The sequence below is a fragment of the Urocampus carinirostris genome, chromosome 1 (genome assembly GCF_059441175.1).
Source record: "Urocampus carinirostris isolate Australia breed hairy pipefish chromosome 1, RoL_Ucar_1.0, whole genome shotgun sequence".
Lineage (NCBI taxonomy): Eukaryota > Metazoa > Chordata > Actinopteri > Syngnathiformes > Syngnathidae > Urocampus > Urocampus carinirostris.
In genome coordinates this window covers 67,264,356-67,286,256 of record NC_142349.1, presented here as the reverse complement: position 1 = coordinate 67,286,256, position 21,901 = coordinate 67,264,356, and the positions used below count along the sequence as shown (strand labels likewise).

Genomic DNA, 21,901 nt, shown 5'->3' with positions numbered 1-21,901 from the left:
TGAGGATAAGCGGTGGAGATAATGGATGGATGGAATATCTGAACTTGTATTGTATCTCATCTGTTTTGAGCAGTCTCCAACGATGTTGAGAACCAGTGGAGGTGCTAACCACATGGTGTCTGTATAACGTAACTGAAATAAAAGCCTCATCATCCAGTCCAGTTACACAAGTTAATCACTCATAGTCCATATACAAGACAGTTTTTTTGTGGTTTAAGGAGCTTATTTTAACCCAACTTTTAACAATTGTCACTTGGTAATAACATAATAATAACATAGTAATAACTTTTCTAAATGAACTTATCGTGTTATTAAGATCAAACTGGTAGCCCTTCACACTAATCAGTGACAAAAAGTAGCTGGAAAAAAATGCTTGGTGACCCCCGGGCATACACCCACAACCGTGAATATTAAATCCGGTACGAACGCGGGAAAGCTTTATGACCCTGATGTGTCTCAGAATACATCAAATCCTTATAACAATAACAAGCTAAATTGCCTTATCTATTTAAATGATCACAACAAAAAGGTTCCTCTTTTCTGAGAGCAATATCAGACGTTTCCCCAGTGTAGACATTTGCACCTGTTGCGCAAGAAGCTCCGATATTGTTTAGAAAAAAAATTTGTCCGAGCTTAGTCCCCATTTTGGAGATGCAGGCACCTTACATTCAATCGATTTGGGGGGATTTCCAAGGGATTTTGAACACGTTGGAACGGGCGTCCGTGACCTTCTTGCTGAGTCCTCCACCCCCCCATCTTCTTCAGTTCTGTAAAGGTCCCAAGACTGCCACCTAGAGGTCCTCCCCATGGTTCTTTTTAACTCTTTAGTTGACAAAGACAGGTCGGTACTCAAGTTTGTTCCGACATGTCCGTGAGTTTTTTGTCAAAATTCTGGTTCCAAGAAGTGTAGAAAAAGGCCCCCAAAAATGGGGTTCCTCGTAGTGATGTGCTTGTGGCGTCCTACCTCGTCTATCCCTTGAAAGGTCGGGGCGGAGGTTTGCCGATCTCGACGGAAACGTTAGTGTACATGGGGTACCTTTTGATCTGGACCACTCGGTAGGTAAGCGAGCTGATGCCGTCCTTCTTCATGGTGTTCTTGGTGTTCTGGATTTTGTTGAATCTGGATGAATAGAAGAGCAAAGTTTGAGGCGAATGTGTCCACGTGTACAGCAGTACGAGGACTAACGTCATTTACTTGCATGGTGGTGCTTTGGAAAATGACTCCATTTTGTGCAGGCTCGGGGAGTAACGGAATACATGTAACGGCAAAAATGATGTCGGCAAGCTGTTTGGATTGATTTTCATTTTGTTTCTGTCAGATTTTATGTTCGTTTTGCCGGTGATCAAAGAGATCAAAGCCAGGAGAGAAAGCTTACCACGTGTTGTGAGTCATCATTTGATTCATATTTAGTTTCTTTTGTCTTTTATTAGCATATTTGGTATTGGAGTCATCCAAAAGTCATTGAAAGTAATCAAGTTAAAGTAACTCTACCCAACCCTGATCGTTACCTACTCAGCATGAATTTCAGAAAAATAATACTCAGAACCAAATATGTGTTTTGAATTGTGTTAAAACCAAATTATTAATACTACCATCACGAAAAGGCTTGGGGAAAATTTGCGTAGCCGCTGTACGGTTTTATGTCAAGTCAAGTCATGTTTATTTGTGACGCCCTTAATGACAAGATTGTTGCAAACAACAGACTACTATTACACCATCCCCTGATCTCGAACCCACATGAGGGCAAGGGAAACTCAAAAACCTCAGCATGAAGAAAATGAAGAAGCCTTCTAAAGTCATCTTTATTTGTGACGCACTTTATCACAAAAAGTCGCAAAGGGCTGATTATTGCGAGCTACAGACTATTATGACACCATCCCCTGATCTAAAACCCACATGAGGGCAAGGGAAAACTCAAAAACCTCAACAGGAGGAAAATGAAGAAACCTTGAGAAGGGACCACAAATGAGGTTATCGCCTGCAAATTTCTTCTTGGCTCTTGGGCTTCAGACCGGAACATAGGGGGAAATGAAATCTGAAAGATATGAGGGAGCAAGTCCATGCATGATTTTGTTTAATACCAACAGAACCTTAAAATCACATCTTAAGCTAACAGGGAGCCAATGCCGGTGAGCTAAAATTGGGGCAATGTGATCAAACAAAAAGAAAACCACTAGGCAGCCCAATCTGGTGTTTGTCAGATTGCATCAGTAGCTGCTCGGCTGGAATGCTTCCCCGCGTTTTCTGTCGTCTGCGCCTCTAACCCAGAAAATGTTTGCCCTGAGGACAACTTTTATGATGCAACTTTGCTCCAGCCTCACTTGACAAATGTTTGATGGATGACACTATCAGCTATGTGGCAATGTGAACGTCTTGGAGCATCTCTTGCTTGGATTGATGAACGTTGTGAACTCTGGGGAAGGTGCTAAATCAATAGTGCCTTTACCCAATAGACGTTAATTATTTACATAGTTTGGGATTGGATGTCGATTGATAAATCCAGCTAAAAACAGGGAGAAAGAACAGAAAGTTTGATAGTACATATCACATACGCCTTGAAATAAGACCAGTTTCAAGAGCCTGCAACTGGTACAAAATGCTGCAGCAAAAATTGTATCCAAGACAAGAAAGTTTGATCACATGATCCCGAGTTTAGCTAACCTGCATTGGCTCTATGTTGGCTTAAGATGTGATTTTAAGGTTCTGTTATGGAAAATCATGCATGGACTTGCTCCCTCATATCTTTCAGATTTAATTTCCCCCTATGTTCCGGTCCGGAGCGTTTGCTCTGAAAATGCTGGTCTACTAGTGATCCCAAGAGCCAAGAAGAAATCCACAAGTAAAAAACAGGTTGATGGCCGGGACAGGAGAACAAAAACGTGGTCGGGATCAAAAAAAGGTCGGTGCCGGAGACAAATGGGGAGATCAGGAACGGACGGGTGAAAACACGGGTGCAAAAACGGGACAGGCGGGAGTCAGGGTCAAAATGCTTGCTTTGTAACAACAGAGGTTCGCTGACGAACTGACAAGTGAAAGGACTGGGCTTAAAAATGGACAGGGAACCAATCAGGTGATCCAAATCCATAATCATGACAACATATATATATATATATATATATATATATATATATATATATATATATATATATGGGCAGCACGGCGGCGCAGTGGTTATCGCTTGTGCGGCACAGTTCATGTCATGGGAACCTGTCGTAGGTTCAAATCCAGCTCCAGACTTCCTGTGCGGAGTTTGTATGTTCTCCCCGTGCTTGCGTGGGTTTGGCACTCCGGTTTCCTCCCACGTTCCAAAAACATGCATTTCAGGTGAATTGGCCGGTCCAAATTGTCCATAGGTGTGAATGAGAGAATGAGTTGTCTGTCCCTGTGTGCCCTGCGATTGGCTGGCAACCAGTTCAGGGTGTCCCCTGCCCACTGCCCGGAGATGGCTGGGATGGGCTCCAGCCCCCCCGCGACCCTAATGAGGATAAGCGGGACGGCGGCGCAGTGGTTAGCGCATGTGCGGCACAGTTCATGTCTTGGGAACCTCCTGCGTGGGTTCAAATCCAGCTTCCTGTGCGGAGTTTGTATGTTCTCCCTGTGCTTGCGTGGGTTTCCTCCGGGCATTCCGGTTTCCTCCCACATTCCAAAAACATGCATTTCAGGTGAATCGGCCGGTCCAAATTGTCCCTAGGTGTGAATGAGCGAGTGAGTTGTCTGTCCCCGTGTGCCCTGCGATTGGCTGGCAAACAGTTCAGGGTGTCCCCTGCCCACTGCCCGATGATTGCTGGGAATGGCTCCAGCAGCCCCGCGACCCTACTGAGGATAAGCGGTGTAGCTAATGAGATGAGATGAGATGCGATATATATATATATATATATATATCCGTGATTTACATATGCAATGTTTAATTTTGTGGGTGCAAGACATGAGTGTTAAGAGATTGAATAAATCGGGAATATATTCGTTTTGAGGAAAATCTCTCTTCTATAGATATTGCATAAAAATAATGTCATGTGTATCTTAAATTTTACACTTTGGGAAGTTCTTCCCATTCCAATATACCACTGGGAAATGCAACATTACATTTTACAGAGCCCACAATAAGTGTTTGTAATTTCTGATTAGTCCCAGCACTGACACACATTTCATAGCGTCCTGTTTTTGTGTAGCATGAATCTGTCATCTGGGGCACGACCCGTAGGGGGCAATGGCGATTCATTGGATAATACAGTACAAACTAATGACAGCTGCAGTTAATCACAAGGTTAGGGCGAAATGCAAGCACTTCACCCAAAATTTCATGTGATGATTACTGATGTGAAGCACCTGTGCCCGCTCAGGTTCTGATTGGTTCCCTGTCACTATTTGAACCCTGTCCTGTCAATCCCGTGTTGTCAGTCCGTCTACGAACCTCAGTTAACACTAGGCGAGCCTTTTACGGCCCTGACTCCCACCTTTTTTTTGCTCCTGTCTGTTCCCCGGCTTCGACCCGTCTTTGATCCTGACCATGTCCACTCTCTCGTCCCGGCTTTCGACTTGTTTTCGTCCCTGACCACGTCTACTCTCCTTTCCTGGCTTCCAACTCGCTTTCAACCCCGACCACGTTTTTGCTCCCCTGTCCCAGCTACTGACCCATTTTTCCGTTCCCGACACCGCCATCGCTCGCCACGGAAGATCCACTTCCGTTTTCGGATCACAATCCGAGTACGAGAGCGCCTTGCTTCCCTCGCCGCGCAGCCCTTCCTATTTCCTTTAATAAAACTTGCGAAAAACGTAACACAATTGGGTCTGGTTTCCGTTCTGGTCCTGACAATCCAAGCAATTTCTGATCCTTGAAAAACACAACAATGTCGTGATTACTGATTCGGGGCACCTGCGGCTGGCCCGTTGGCGCCAACAGCCACTGGACCTGATTGGCTATTGGACTCTTTTCAAACTACCGTCTTCCGAAAGGAACCCGTCTGCGAACCTATGCTCTCAGCTAGGCAAGCTTTTGTACTCTCCGACATTACCCTGCCCTGTTTCCTGCCTGATACCCGTTTCCGATCTCTTTTCTGGACCTGTTTCTGTTTTGCTCCTCTGCCCCGGCCACCCTGTTTTTCTCGCTGCCAACGACTATCCTCGCTTGACACCTGCTACCCGTAACCGACGATCACCGGATTGTGGATGCAAGTTAAACGAACACTATTGGGTCCCGTCTCCGTTCCTGGTCTGTGACAATGCAAATCAAGCATTTCCAAAGATTTTAAGCACGTGACTAACACACCAGAAGCCATTTCCCCGTCGACTCTTTTTCAGTGTGTGTGTCGGCTATCGGGATTACACACCCACTTCCTAACTCATCCTCGACAGCAGGGAAGACTCCGGGATCGGCAATCTTTTCCTTGAACGGCGAGATAAAAATAGAACGGCGAGAGTTGACTGACACTTCCATCCGAACGGGGTTTGCAGGTTGGAGGTGTGGGGGATGCAAATAATGAGGCTCCAACCACGAAGAAGAAATATGAAAGCTGGTTTCACTCGTAGATATGATATTTAAGGGGAAGGGGATTGACGGATGGATGCTGTAATGAAATCTTCAGATAAATCTGCCACTGAGTTCATAGATGAAAATCCATTAATAATCCCCCTGGCACAAAGCGAGAATATTAAATGCCCTCAATTGAACCCCCTCTCATAGAGAACTATTATCATTTTATGTAACTCCGAGAAATGTCTTTAAATCAGGGGTGTCAAACTCGTTTTACCTCGGGGGCCACACGATAGGACAAACATTCTGTCAGGGGGCCGGACGAGTAGATTAAAGAGAAAGAAAAAGAGGGATAAAGAAATAAGAGAAAGAGGGAGGGACAAAGAAAAAAAAGGGAGCGAGGGAGAGAGCGTGGGAAACAAAAGATAAAAAGAGAAGTCGTGAGAGAGGGGGAAAGAAAAGGAGAGGAAGAAAGAAATCCAAAGAGAAATAGAAAGACAGAAGGAGAGAAAAGAGAGAAGAGAGCGCAAAGGGTAGGAAGAGAGAAAGAGAAAAGAGAGTAAAGGAAAAAAGGAAGTTAGAGCAAAAGAAGTTAAAAAGACACAGAGAGAGAAGGAGACAAAGAGCAACAAATGAAGAGAAAAAGAGAGACACAGAGAGTGAAAGAGACAGAGACAGAGAGTGGGAGAAAAGGGGTGGATAAGAGAGAGAGAGAGAGAGGGAGAGAGAGAGAGATAGAGAGAGATTGAGAGAGAAAGGAATAGAGAGAGAGATAGATAGATAGATAGAAAGAGAGAGAGAGAAAGGGATAGAAAGAATGAGAGAGAGAGAGAAAGGAATAGAGAGACCGAGACGGAAAGGGATAGAGAGAGAGAGTGAGCGAGAGCGAAAGTGAGAGAGCAAGAGAGAGAGAGAGAGATAAATAAATACAGGTACAGTGTCTTTGTAAGAGGAACCGGCTTTGGCAACATCAAGTTGACATATTTCAACCTGCAGCTTTTTTTTCTCTTGTGCTTCTCTGAGTGTTGTCTCAATCCCTTAGCGGGCCTGATGTGGCCCGCGGGCCGCCTGTTTGACACCTGTGCTTTAAATGATAGAATAGAATATACCTTTATTGTCATTGTTACAAAATGGGTTGAACATATTGTGACAACGAAAGTGGACGTGGCACTCCAGTTTCACGTTCAACAGTAAGGATAAAAGAAAACAAGGAAGATAAAGGAACAAAGAAGATAAGGCTATAATTCACGCAATATTTACACAAGAAATGTGGGCATGTAGGATGTTACATACAGTTTTGGGATCGTTTTTTTTTCTTTTCTGGGATGTGAGTGTTGATATTGGACGGATGGGGTCGATACTGGACAGGAAGGGACAGACAGGATCGACAATAAATCAGGATATCGATAACTAACAGGAGACACTAGACGGGAACAAAAACTGGAGAAAATAATAAACAGGACCAAAATAGACCGAAACAAAACTGGAACCCGAAATTAAACAGTACAAAAATAAACGGGAACAATACCGGACTGAAGATATCAGCAGGAAAACAGGACCGAGTCAGAACCCATGTCTTGTGGGGCAGAAGTCCGTTTGACGGGCTGACAACCGGAGCAAGAGAGCGCTGACCTTTATATAGACCGAAATCCAATCTCTCAACAAGCCGCAGCTGGCGCCCCACGGGCGGGGCCAATTGGGCACCATGGCAACCGTGACACACACAGGCGCAGCCAATTGGGTGCCATGGCAACCATGACATTTACCATCTCCCACTCTCCTTTCTTTTCCATTTTCTTGCTCCCTCCTCCACCTTTCCCCCTCCTCTTTCTCTCTTCAGCCTCCCCCCTTCTCTCTCTTTTTCTTATGTTTCTCTCTCCCTCTCTCTTCCTAAATCTTTTTTTTCCCTTTGATTACCTTCTCTAGGTTTCTCTTTCATTCTTTCTCTGCCTTCGACCTAACCCCCAAATCTTTACCCCTTCTCCCACTCTCCTTTCTTTTCCACTTCCCTGCTCCCTCCTCCACTTTTCCCCTCCTCTTTTTCTCTTTTCTCTCACACAGCCCTTCTCCTTCTCTCTCTTTTTCTTATGTTTCTCTCTCCCTCTCTCTTCCTAAATCTATCTTCCCCTCTGGTTACCTTCTCTAGGTTTCTCTTTCTCTGCCTTTGCCCCATTTTTTCTCTCAGCTCCTCTTTGCATCCCCCAAATCTTTACCCCTTCTCTCACTCTCTTTCTCTTTACCTTCTCCCACTCTCCTTTCTTTTCCACTTTCCTCCTCCATCTTTCCCCATCCTTTTTCTCTCTTTTCTCTCAAACATCTCTCCCCTTTTCTTTCTCTGTCTTTTTCTTCTGTTTATCTCTCCCTCTCTCTTCTTAAATCTCTCTTCCCCTTCGGTTACCGTCTCTAAGTTTTTCTTTTATTCTTTCTCTGCCTTTGCCCCAATTTTTCTCTCAGCTCCTTTTTGCATCACCCAAATCTTTACCCCTTCTCTCACTCTCTCCCTCTTTACCTTCTCCCACTCTCCTTTCTTTTCCACTTTCCTCCTCAACCTTTCCCCATCCTCTTTCTCTCTTTTCTCTCACACATCTCTCCCCTTTTCTTTCTCTGTCTTTTTCTCCTGTTTATCTCTCCCTCTCTCTTCTTAAATCTCTCTTCCCCTTCGCTTACCTTCTCTAAGTTTCTCTTTTCTTCTTTATCTGCCTTTGCCCCATTTTTTCTCTAAGCTCCTCTTTGCATCCCCCAAATCTTTACCTCTTCTCTCTCCTTGCCTCTCTCACACTTTGCGTGTCTCTCTGGAGCTCTCCCTGCCCTTTACTCTTTTTTCCTATTCCTATAACTCTCTTTCTCCCCACTTCATTCTTCCTCTCCCATTAGCTCCAATTAGCATTGCTTGATAATATATACTTGGAGGGGATTTAAGTAACGGGTTCAATGTAGCCAAATGTAGCACAGTAAAAGTACAGTTTCTTCTTCACAATTCTACTCAAGTAACGGTAAAATGATAATATAATTATCGTATCTCAAATGGCCTGCTTTAAGGTTGCAAATTCTGAGAAAATACGTCAGTCTTGGATTTATTTAATGGTAAACTTCCATTTTTGGGGGGATTACTATGTATTTCAAGTGGAAAAATTCCACCCGCATGTCATCAACCAGAACAGGATCAGGACCCAAACGCAAGACGTTTCTCACACAAGCCTTTTATTTTACGGGAAATGGGGAGTCATGTACGTTACACAGCAGTCTGGCGTGAAATGATAGGAAGCCAGAGGCTGACGAGATCGATACCAATTGCCTGAGTTGCTATCGGATAAACAAGGTCGATACCGGACAGGACGGGACAGACAGGATAGATAACGAAACAGGATATCGAAAATAAACAGGACTAACTAGGCGGGAACGAAAACTGGAGAGAATAATAAAACAAAAATAGACGGAAACGAAACTGGAAACTGATATTAAACAGGACAAAAATAAACGGGAACAATACCAGACAGGAAATAGCAACAGGAAACAGGACCGAGTTGAAACCCACGTCTTGCGGGGCAGAAGTTCATTGACGGACTGACAAAGAAAGATTGAGCACTGAGCTGAAATAGACGGAAAGCCAATCTGTCAATGAGCCGCAGCTGGCGCCATACGGGCGGGGCCAATTGGGCGCCATGGCAACCGTGACAGTATATGTCATCATATGCCGTACGAGGGAACTGACTCCCGCTGTGAGTTGATCTTCCTCACGCTTGATTTATTGACTACGTCCCGAACATCACGTCCCGCCTCATGAATCATTCAGCATCCTGACCGCCACGTCTGAAACACAAACCACCACTTATGGAAAAAAAGATGGCTGCCGGCTCTTGGCAGGTACTCACGCGGTAAGATTTAGAGCTGAGATCTGTCACTTGTGCAAGCTTTTTAGGGCCCGGGTGATATTTTCGGACGGCCTTTCGAGTGAGAGCTGGGTATGATAACATTTTGATAGACTAAGGGGAAAAAAAACATGGATGAATAATACAAAGTGTTATGGGACAAACTGAATGATGCATACTTCTGTGGTAGAGTGGGACTTTGGTTCTGAGTGTGGAGTTCTCTTGAATCCCTTTGAATATTTCTTGGTCATCCACCGTCTTTAGTTTAAAAAATGCGGTGTCACGGTTGCCAGGGCGCACAATTGGCTCCGCCCGTGTGGCGCCGTCTATTTAGGCTCAGTGCTTTCATTTTTCCTTTGTCAGTCCGTCAACGAACCTCTGCCCCGCAAGACGTGGGTTCTGACTCGATTCTGTTTTCCTTTTGGTATTTCCTGTCAGGTATTGGGACAGGACGGGAACAGACAGGATAGATAATGAAACAGGATATCGAAGGGGCGGCAGTAGCTCAGGAGGTAGAGCGCTCGTCTTGGGATCAAGGGATCCCAGTTCGAATCCCGGCTCCTCCGTGTTACATGTCGAAGTGTCCTTGGGTAAGACACTGAACCCCTAATACCCCAAATAAGCAGGTTAGCGCCTAACATGGCTGCAAGGCCGCTATTGGGAAATGAGGAGCACATTGTAAAGCGCTTTAGGAAGTCATTGACTTGAAAAGCGCTATATAAATGCAGATCATTTCATTTCATTTCATATTGTTCCTGTTTATTTTTGTCCTGTCTAATATCGGTTTCCAGTTTTGTTCCCGTCTATTTTTGTCCTGTTTATTATTCTCTCCAGTTTTTGTTCCCGTCTAGTTAGTCCTGTTTATATTCGATATCCTGTTTCATTATCTATCCTGTCTGTCCCGTCCTGTCTGGTATCGACCACATCCATCCGATATCAACTAGGGCAATTGGTATCGATCTCGTCGGACACTGGCTTCCTATCATTTCACGCCAGACTGCTGCCTAATGTGCATGACTCCCCATTTCCCATAAAATAAAAGGCTTGTGTGAGTAACGTCACGCGTTTGGGTCCTGATCCTGTTGTAGTTCTTGACAATATACATTAATAGCTTTTTTTGTGTTAGTTGAATTATGTATCCATCAATAAAATCCGAAGGATAAAACAGCAGCCAGACAGTGAAAATCATTTTTCAGAATTAATATAGTGTCGTGATTGCCAATCTGGAGCACCAGCCCGGACAGCTCATTGGTGGACACTCCCTATTTAAACCCCCGGCTTTCTCTCAGTCATTGTCAGATCGATGCGAGCTGTTGTATTCCACTCAGTGAGCACTCTTGTCCGACTCCGTTCCTGCTGTACCCTTCTCCTTTTGACTCGTTTCTGGACCTGACTACGCCCGTTCTGCCTGCGCCTGTTACCTGACCCGTTTTTGCTTCGTTACCTGCCCGCTTCCTGCCTACGATCCCGAATACGAACTCGACATCGCCTCTGATCTCCGGCCCCGGCCAAACGACTTACCATTCCTGCCTGTCTTCGTCCGACACGGAAGTGTCACTCCCGCCTCACTCGCTCCCGTTTTCCGCCAGTCCTCGGATCAAGCAAGCAAGCCTTACTCTCCCTCTCTTTTCAATAAAAACTGAGAAACATATGCTATTGAGTCCTGTGTCCGTTCTGGTTTGTGACATATTGGATTTGGAAAAAGTTTTCGTAGTCCAGTCGGTGAAAGTAATGCACCCTCAATAACCAAGAAACAGTCAACAATGTCAACAAAGTGAAAAAGCAGTGATGCAATGCTGGGGCCCCAAACCGTATTGTGTGCAAGAAATATACCCCAGTGCGACTAATGTTTTTTTCCTTCTTGATTAGCCATTTTTTGGCTGGTGCGACTTGTATTCCAGAGCGACTAATTGTCCGGAAATTCGGTATATTGGCGTCTGGAAGAGTTAAGAAGACGCACACAGAAACCTATAGTGAGAAGTGATCAGAGACCTAACAGAGCTGTTAATAAAGAGCCTAAATATTGTTGTAGAAAATAAACTTGCATTTGTAGAATAGATTTGCATACATTTAGAAAGAAATGTAGAAAGACTTGCTTACAGTTGGGAGAAATGTTGCTTACATCTCGGGAAGGTCTCGGCGGACGAATTAGTATAAACAATCCTCCTTAAGGGAGGACAACAGATAACGGCGAAGGGCAAGGTGACATAAACTGGCATAAACTTAAAAACACTTCCAAATAAGGACGGAACCCTGGGCATGTAGCGCGAAAAGGGACGGGGCCAAACCGGGTACAAGTGCTATGTTGAAAACTATAAAGACCCACGCATATCTGAGATTCGCTGAGTTTCTTGTTGAAATTGTGTATCAATTAAAAAGAACTCCGTCTTACGTAATTTGATTCCTGCATTCTTTGAACACGTATGAGACGATTCAACAAATTGGTCTTATCTTCATCAATATAAAACGGAAAGTTTATTGTAAGCATTTTGGAGTGCGACAGAGAGCAGAATGAAACATAATGGTAGTGGTCTAAGATTCCAAGATCAAAACAGAACAAACAAGTTGTCAAGACCAGAACGGAGACAGGACCCACTTGCGTTGCGTTTCTCTCAAGTTTTAGAATAGAATAGAATATGGGCAGCACTACGGCACAGTGGTTAGCGCATGTGCGGCACAGTTCAAGTCATGGGAACCTCCTGCGTGGGTTCAAATCCAGCTCCAGACTTCCTGTGCGGAGTTTGTATGTTCTCCCCGTGCTTGCGTGGGTTTCCTCCGGGCACTCCGGTTTCCTCCCACATTCCAAAAACATGCATTTCAGGTGAATCGGCCGGTCCAAATTGTCCCTAGGTGTGAATGAGCGAGTGAGTTGTCCTGTGATTGGCTGGCAACCAGTTCAGGGTGTCCTCTGCCCACTGCCCGATGATTGCTGGGATGGGCTCCAGCAACCCCGCGACCCTACTGAGGATAAGCGGTGCAGCTAATGAGATGAGATGAGATGAGACGAGAATAGAATATGCCCTTATTGTCATTGTTACAACATGGGATATATTGTGAGGGACAAACAGAAATGGTGGATCCAACTGAATTTTGAACGGTTTGTTGTTCTATATTCTTTATCAATTATCCCTTATCCATTATCGGTCAAATCATAATACGCTACAAAGCCAAGGAGCCGAGACACTTGCTCTCAACAAAGAGGCTGAGTCAAGGTCCTAGCCTCAAAGCCACGCAGCGATCAGTGCGAATTCTGCAATCAGTGTGACTGCACCGTAACCGACAAAAGCTGATACAGATTTAATTCCGCAGCCGGCTTTCATAGATAATTGACAAATCCAGAACCACAGTCCGCATCACAAATAGAAAATGATACCCGTAATTAACGTATCATGCAGACTTGTGCAGTCGGGGTCCCGTTGAAAGTAATCCAAGGAAACAAAATGTAGATTTCCAAAGTTAAGAGTGGGAAAAATACATATCCACTATTGTCCGCTGCGACTACAAACAGATCTACCGGTAACTCAGCTTTACCGTACTTCCAATCAGCCTGCGTTTGCTCCGCCCCTTCTTTTTGATTGGCCCATAGAACACATAACAGAACAAGTCTCTAAAATAAATACATTACAAAAATATACAGTTGCAAATACATATTATACATGGTTACACATATTTACGAAGAAAGACGGTACACTGAGAGAGTTTTCAAAGCTCGCTCACAATGCATCAAGCGTCCCTGTTAAATAAAAGCATCCCATTATTGTGAGATTAACGGTAGATCGTCCACAACTTCCTCCACATAACTATCGTTACAAAAGGCGTCTTACTCATTGTCGGAAAGATGTTCTGTCATACGGACAATTAGAACGTAAAGTAAGAAGATGCAGTCTTTCTCAGCGCACATATTCTACTGGTCTTAATCTTACCTTTTATACTCCAGCGCCGTTGGTGGCCGTTGGAAAAATTACATAAATTGGCCGCTTCACTGAATAAGCCGCAGGGCTAAACATTTGGGAAAAAAGTAGCGGCTTATAGTCCGGAATTTACGGTAAGTTCGAAAGTTAAAGCACCGATGTATTACATATTCAGAGTATAAACACCTTTCTTTATAATGCAGCCTTGACGCTCACTATCATATACAAAGGCGAGTGCTATGAAAAATAATATGAACTGAGACAAAGATGGCTTCCTGCTAATACGGTTCTTGAGGGCCAGGTCATTTTTGGCAAGAGCCTTTTAAAGTGCTTCCTAGAAACGCATAAAACCGTCTCCTGACTTATCTGCCGGAGTGATGAATGAGACCCAATATGGCGGGATGAGCCCTCTGAGGAAAATAAATCAGGAAGAGGATAGTGTCTCACATTAAGCTGTTTAAACGGGGGATGATTGCTGTTTACTCTCTATAAAAATTGAACCCCTGCTCCTTCCCCCTTCCGACATAACTGCACCTATTTGCTATGGGCAGGGTTGGGTAGGGTTACTTTAACTGGATTACTTTCAGTTACTTTTGGATGACTCCAATACCAAATATGCTAATAAAAGACAAAAGAAACTAAATAGGAATAAAATGACTACATTTTGTGCAGGCATGGGGAGTAACAGAATACATGGAACGGCAAAAATGTTGGCAAGCTGTTTGGATTTATTTTCATTTTGTTTCTGTCGCATTTGATGTTCGTTTTGCCGGAGATCAAAGCCAGGAGAGAAAGCTTACCACGTGTCGTGAGTCATCATTTTATTCATATTTTGTTTCTTTTGTCTTTTATTAGCATATTTGGTATTGGAGTCATCCAAAAGTAATTGAAAGTAATCAAGTTAAAGTAACCCTACCCAACCCTGGCTATGGGTACTGAAGCTTGCAGGGATGCCAAAGAGAGAAGCAAAACCATGATGCCCATGGACACGAGGCTTGCGATTATCAAGAAATAAGAAGGCACAAGCATTCCACTCTCCTTGCTGCATGGCCCTAATCAAACAAAGATCGGGACGATTATTAAAAAGAAGGAAGCAATTACAGCAAATAACATAACAATCCTTGCAAGTTTGAGTTTTAAAAGCATCCACGGACTACTCCACTATACCAGCTTAAATCAAGTAATTTCCTTTTTCTTTTACATGTGCAATTATCTATAGTTTTATTGAAATAAATAAACGTATGGGCAGCAAGGCAGCGCAGTGGTTAGGGTGTGTGGCACAGTTCTGAGGTCATGAGATCGAACTTTACAGAGTGGAGTTTGCATGTTCTTCCCGTGCTTGCGTGGGTTTTCTCCAACATTCCAAAAACATGCATGTCAGGTTAATTGGCCGGTTCAAATTGTCCCTAGGTGTGAATGAGCGAGTGAGTTGTCTGTCTCTGTGTGCCCTGCAACCTGGCAACCAGTTCAGAGTGTCCCCACTGCCAGAAGACAGCTGGGATGGGCTCCAGCACCCCCGCGACCCTACTGAGGATAAGGGGAGCAGATAATGAATGTATAACTGAATGTATGCACGTATATTACATGTATTATGTAATGAGGTGGCAGTAGCTCAGGAGGTAAAAGCGCTCGTCCTGGGATGAAGAGGTCGCAGGTTCGATTCCCGGCTACTCTGTTATATGTCGAAGTGTCCTTGGGCAAGACACTAGATCCCTAATGCCCCCGATAAGCAGGTAGTTGCCTGGTATGTGAGTGTGTGTAAGTGTGAAGCACATTGTGAAGCGCTTTGGGAGGTCTTCACTGACTTGAAAACGCTATATAAATACAGACCATTTACATCTACATGTAAGAAGTATTTCTACACAATATTTAGTCATTGTGATGTTTTTGAAGGTTTGGAAAAGCTAATTACCATAGTGGCGATTTCAAACTGCGATCCTCACCTCAGAACGCATAATGTCAGATCCTGGGGTCTACTGTCAACACATTTACCAACATAGTTGTCACGGAACAGGAATGGAGACGGGACCCAATTGCGTTCGTTTTATTAAGCTTTATTTAGATAGAGGAAAGGACTTGCACCCACGATCCGGTGATCGTCGGTCACAGCTAGCAGATCGCTGGGAACGCGAAGGCAATGTCGAGAGCAAGAAAAAACAGGCCAGGGCGGAGGAGCAAGAAAGTAAAACTTCAGAAAATAAGGAGAAAAAGGGGAATCAGACGGAAAACAGGATAAAGTCAAGAGTCAAAAGAGCTGGCCTTGCGTATAGCTAAGGTTCGCAGACGGTCTGACGCTGGTAACCGGGAGCCAATCAGCGCCCAGGGCTGTTGGCGCCAGGGCTGATGGCGCCAAAGGAATCGGCACAGGTTCCTTGCATCAGTAATCATGGCAATAATGTGGAAAAATGCAGTGAAAGACTGACACCGGACTAAGTTGTACCCCAAAACTTGTCAACTCCGCCTAATACATGTCATGAGCGCAGCTGAGGCGGCTTAATTGGCGCCAACAGCTCGGACAGTAGATTGGCTGACACTCTCTTTTCAAACCCCCGGCTTCCTCTTGGAAGCAGATCGTTATGCGAACTGTTGCCACCAGCTCAGTAGGCTTTTTCGTCCAACTCTGTTCCTACCCTGCTTTTCTCTGCCTGATCTTTGTTGCCAACCTATTTCCGGACCTGACTTCGCCCCGTTCTGCCTGCCTGTTACCCGACCTGTTTTGCCCGTTACCTGCCTGCCTCCTACCGACCTCGTTTCCGAACTCGACACCGCTTTTGCTCTCCGGTCCCGGCCAACGTCTTCTTATTCCCGCCTGTCTCCGATCCTCCTCGCTCGTCACGGTGCCACTTCCGCGTTCCCGCCACCTGCTACCCGTGTTCGTCGATCCGCGGATCGTGGAAGCAAGCCTTTCTCTCCCTCTTTTATCAATAAAAACTGAGATAACGAGCGCAATTGGGTCCCGTCTCCGTTCCCGGTTTGTGACAGAAACAGAATTTAGAACCCAATAGCGTAACATACTCACAACTTATTAGGGAGAGTAGGAATGTGCACACACTCTATCCGGGGATCGATGGTCGCGGAAGTGGATTGAAATCCAAACAAAAGAGTGGTCAAAATCAAACAAATCAGGCCAAAAATAAAACAGGATCAAACGCAGGCAAATTCGCAAAACTGGGCACTTCACAGGGTTTAACAGGAGTCTTGCAGAAGTTTCAAAAAAGTATCACAGACGCTCAGACCACTCACGGCTCAAAAGTACCGTAAAATCTGGATTATAGAGCGCACCTGATTATAAGCCGCACCCATCACTGCACCTGTGTATAAGCCGCGTGCGCCCGCAATTAATACATGTGACAAAATCACAAGCTTAACCCAGACCAGGCTGTAGGTCCCGCAATTGTTTTTTTTGGTTTGAACAAATTTCTTGACACTAATAACAGCAAACAAACAATGTGAGGTTTAAACAACCCTTCTCGACAATCTTAACAGCAATCAAGCATATCCACAATTTCGTTATGTCTAGCAACATGACGTTTTAACATTTTTTCTGACATTTTTAACATCTTTGTTAGTGTCAATAGATCTGTCCAGGCCAAACCAAATAGATTGTAAACAATCCTAAATCCACAATCGGCATCATGAATGGAAAATGATACCCGTAATTAACGTATGACGCAGACTTGTGAAGTCCGGGACCCGTTGAAAGTAATCCAAGGAAAAAAATGTATATTTCGAAAGTTAAGGGTGGGAAAAATATATATCCACTATTGTCTGCTGCGACAACAAACAGATCTACAGGTAACTCAGCTTTACTCCACTTCCCATCAGCCCACGTTTGCTCTGCCCCTTCCTTTTGATTCGCTCGTAGAACACATAACAAAATAAGTCTCTAAAATAAATACATTACAAAAATATACAGTTGCAAATACATATTATGTATGGTTACACATATCTACGAAGAAAGACGGTACACCGAGAGAGTTTTCAAAGCTTTAATAATAATAATATAACTTTCATCACAAACCGTGCCTGTGAAAGGTACCTACACGCTAGTAGGATCACGCTCGCAACGCATCAAACGTGCCTGTTAAAAAAAAGCATCCCATAATAGTGATATTTACAGTAGATCGTCCTCAACTTCCTCCACATAACTATCGCCATCAAGGGCGTCTTCCTCATTATTGTTAAGTACCTTAGATTTACAGACAATGTATGCATAAACTTAGAGATTGCAGTCTTTCTCAGCGCACATATCCTACTGGTCTTAATCTTACCTTTTATACTCCAGTGGCCGTTAGAAAAATTACATATATTGGCCGCTCAACTGAATAAGCCGCAGGGCTGAACATTTGGGAAAAAAGTAGCGGCTTATAGTCCGGAATTTACGGTACTCCCAAGGAGCAATCAGTCAACGCGTCTCAGCAGGTGTCCATGGGCGAGGCCAATTGGACGCCGTGACAACCGCAACAGTACCTGGCGCCACCTGGCTGGGACCAACTGGGCGCCATGGCAACCGTGACGGATGTATGACATTGTTATTGCAAGCTAAACGTCCACCTTTACAGATGAGATCACGTCACAGTACATGAAACAAAGCCGAACGAGACGTCAAGCTTCCATAGGAGACCCCTGCTAGTAGTAGGAACGACGCGTATCAGGTCGTCCATCACAGTTTTAACCGCGCTCGGCGTCCGTAATTGCCTGCACCCCCTCCGCCCTCAAAAGAGAAAGAAAAAACACATTTCGAAAGGCGAGAGTCTCGTTTGCTCGCTTTCAATTCGATCAATATACCGACCACCAGACGGGCGGGACGCTATTGTGTTTTGCGCTCGATAGTCTCTGTTCCCGTCTTCATCGGGCCCCTTCACAAAGACGCTGCCACCAACGAGAATGCTATTTAGGGCCATGCATTATTCATTCCGAGGGAAGAAGATTTTTTTTTTCAGTTTGAACTAACTTAATTAAGTCTTTTTCTTTGGAGATATTAAGGGTCTAAGCGGGATTTGCCTTCACATTTAATATTGCTTCATGCACCCAAAAAACAAATATTCCTCAATGTAAAAATACAGTATTTTCCGCACTATAAGCAGTGTCTGAAACTGATAACAAAAAGTTAGCGGACAGCAGGGCAGACAATTCTGAAAAGTTGCCTGCCCAGCCATAAAGTTGCAAGCCCCATTTTTCACAACTTGAAACACAATAAGCGACTAATCGCAAAAAAATCCATTGTTGCAAAGTATTAAGGATTGATAATCAGAATATATAACAAGACAACACTATAAAATTAAATATATTATATATCTACCGTAAATTCCAGACTATAGGGCGCACCTGACTATAAGCCGAACCCACTACTTATTGAGTGATTTGGCACTTTTGTTCTTATACAAGCCGCACTCATGTATAAGCCGCAGGCGCCCACAGTAAAGCTTGCGACACTTTAACATGTTTAACCCAGGCCACACTGTAAGCTACACTATTGTAACTTCATAGATAGTATGCAAATTCAGAACCACAGTTGACATCACAAATGGCAAATGATACCCGTACTTAAGGTATGATGCAGACTTCTAAAGTCGGGGTCCCGTTGAAAGTAATCCAAGGAAACAAAATGTATATTTCCAAAGTTAAGGGTGGGAAAAATATATATTCACTATTGTCCGCTGCGACAACAGACAGATCTACCGGTAACTCAGCTTTACCACATTTCCCATCAAAAGAAGCTAACAAAATTGATGACGCTACTAAACGTGAACGTTCATTAAAAGCATCGTGGAAAGAGGAGTTCACGTGGCTTGTGGCAGACGACGCAACACAAATATTGCATGAATGAAGATGAGTAAATACAGGTACATATTGATGGCAGATGGAAAACAGCGATGACATATACCGTAAATTCCGGACTATAAGCCAGGGGAGTCCAGGGGAGCAGGAAGGGAGAAAAAACGGGAACCTAAAAAAATGGACCTTTAACATTAAGGAATGGACTGGTGGCTTCCGCAGTGATGGCAGCATAGACGCCGAGCTGCCATGTCAACCGAGTAATTGCCCCTCGAAACTACGAGAATACTTCATTACGAATCATGAAAATCAAGAAAATGAGTGGGGCTTGGGGACGGAGAAGTTTGAGGATGAGAACTTATTCTGAAGATCACGGCACTTCAACGTGTGACTACAGGGAGGGCGGTGATTCACAATGCCTTGTCAATCTTCAAAGATTAATTGAAAAACGACATGAAGAGATAATTTGTTGAACTTCTAGAGGAAATTAACCAGAGGGTGGAAGAAAAACTCGGATGAAATTCATGAGCAGCGCAAGAATATGGCCGAAGCACAGAAGAGTGTCATTGGGCCACGAAGGAAGACATCTGGAAGACAAACTGACTGAAGTTGAAGGACTTTTAAGATTTGTGGTGTGGTGGAACACGAAAATGAGTCCTGGTGAAAGGACTACCCCACCGCGAATTAACCGGTGACACGGAGTTAAACATTTACACCATAGTCTGGTAAAGAAAACCCCGCCCGGCGCACATTTACGAAACTGAAAAATATATTCTTACCAAAGCACGGAAAAAAAGAATACAAATTGAAGGTAGACCGATCTTCTATGACCACGACTATCCAATCGACGTAAATCCCACTCTGAGATTAAAAAAAACTTTTGAAAGAGAAGAAAATAAGTTTCGAAACACTGATAAGCAGAATTCAAATTTATCGGCTGGCCGGCCCAAGAATCTATGACAGTGCGAGCGACGCACTCTAAACATAAGGGTGAAAGAAATGGCTGACAAGACAAAGAGTGTACAAAGAGAGGACGAAGGTGAAGGAGAACCATAACTCGCGGAACATGTCAGCGCCTAAGGATGTAAAAGATTTGGTCCCAATCTTGGATGCAGCTGACTGTGAACAACCCACATCTTTGGCAACCATACGAGTAGAGTTACCTCTTCAAGAAGTTTGACGATCTTGTCTCAAGAGACATGTCTCTTGTTGGAGCCATGATTCTTGCCAATCCACTTAGTCCAGGAGCCTTCCAAGGTGTGATAATTGGACTTTTTCTTGATTTCTTTTATTGTTTATGAATGCCAATATGTTGCACTCTGGTAAGACCTTACAATTGTTTCATGTTTGTGATTTGAGTTTTTTTCAACAGAATAAAATGTCTGAGTGAGGGCTTGCCAAAGACTGGTGATTCCATATTTTTTTGCTAGGGGATGTTGATACAAGTTCAAGAACAAAGGTTGTTAAGATGAGTGTCCTGCCAAAGCTCTTGTTGTCACAAGCCAGAAACCTAGACAGGATCCAATAGCTTTTATTTTTACTCAGTTTTATTGAAAAAGAGAGCAGTGCTTGCTTCCACGATCCGATGATCGTCGGACACGGGTAGCTGATGGCAGGAACGCGGAAGTGTTGCTTACGTGTCGAGCGAGGATAGTGGTAGGCAGCGGGAAAACTGGTCGATAGCTGGGGGAGCAAGGGTGGTAACGAGTCCAGTAAAGAGGTCGGCAACAGGTATCAGGCAGGCAACAGGGCAAAACAGGTCGATGTCCGGGACGGAGGAGCAGGGCAGAAACGGGTCGAGGAACAGGTCGGCAATAGGTATCAGGCAGAAGAAAACAGGGCAGGAGATTGTTGGAAAGTACAGAGCTTGCCTAGCTGAAAGCGTAAGTTCGCAGGACGGTCTGACAGCTTCCTCTTGGAGGCCGGGGGTTTAAAAAGGGTCAGGGAACCAATCAGCGACCAGGGCTGTTAGCGCCAACAGGGCATTCGCAGAATCAGCAATCATGACACTTGTACCTTTTTCCAATCCCTTCCAGTGCAATCAATTCCTTCAATGGGACAAGTGGACGTCAAAGTTTATTTGGGGCGGGAAAAAAACTAGAATTAGATATACAGCTTCCCAAAGATAGAGGCTTTGCCAAGCCTAGAGGGATACTTTTAAACTAGACCCCTGATTTATTGTAGTAAAAATGGTTATGTTGCATAATGGAAAAGTACAGAATTACGGATAGCAAACACGGCGGTGCCAAATTTAATAGTACATTAAAAAATGTTAAAATATGTAGGCAATCACCTAGGTGGAATTACAAACAGTGCAATAGAAATCTGGACAAAGATAGTTAGGAAATACAATTCGGAAAATGGTTCAAGGATTTTGAGTTGTTTCATTTCCATGGTTATCATGGTTTTGCTTCTTCCTTAAGCCTTCGGACCAATAGAAAATCAAAACAATGTGCAATAATATAGACACTGAATCCCTAATGCCCCCAATAAGCAGGTAGGCGTCTTGGATGGCTGACTCCCTATTGGTGTGTGGGTGTGTGTGTGAATGGGTAAGTGTGAAGCACATTGTAAAGCGCTTTGGGAGGTCTTCATTGACTTGAAAAGCGCTATATAAATGCAGACCATTTACCGTCTTTAAAAAAAAGAAATATTAGATTTATGAAATGAATGAAGGAAAAAAAAAAGCATTATGGGAGGAAGTTTAGCCAATAGCATGTTTGTCTCTTCATGATGCCTTGACGCAAACCAATGGCATTCCAGCACCTTCTATGATGTCGACCAATAGCAGACAGGCATCTTAGAGACATATAATGTCATGATTGCTGATTCAGGGCACCTGTGACTGCCCAATTGGCGCCAACAGCCCAGA

At 44.1% G+C, this 21,901-nt stretch overlaps 1 protein-coding gene across 1 annotated transcript in view; it reads right to left on the bottom strand.

Moving 5' to 3' along the window:
* Positions 1 to 293: 293 nt before the first annotated feature.
* b4galt2 (beta-1,4-galactosyltransferase 2) overlaps positions 294 to 21,901 on the bottom strand; it is a 183,622-nt gene continuing 162,014 nt past the window's right edge. Inside the window, exon 8 of the mRNA XM_088349145.1 lies at positions 294 to 1,120. Within this exon, the coding sequence (XP_088205271.1) occupies positions 970 to 1,120 (151 nt within the window). The 3' untranslated portion in view covers positions 294 to 969. The remainder of the gene's footprint in view (positions 1,121 to 21,901) is intronic.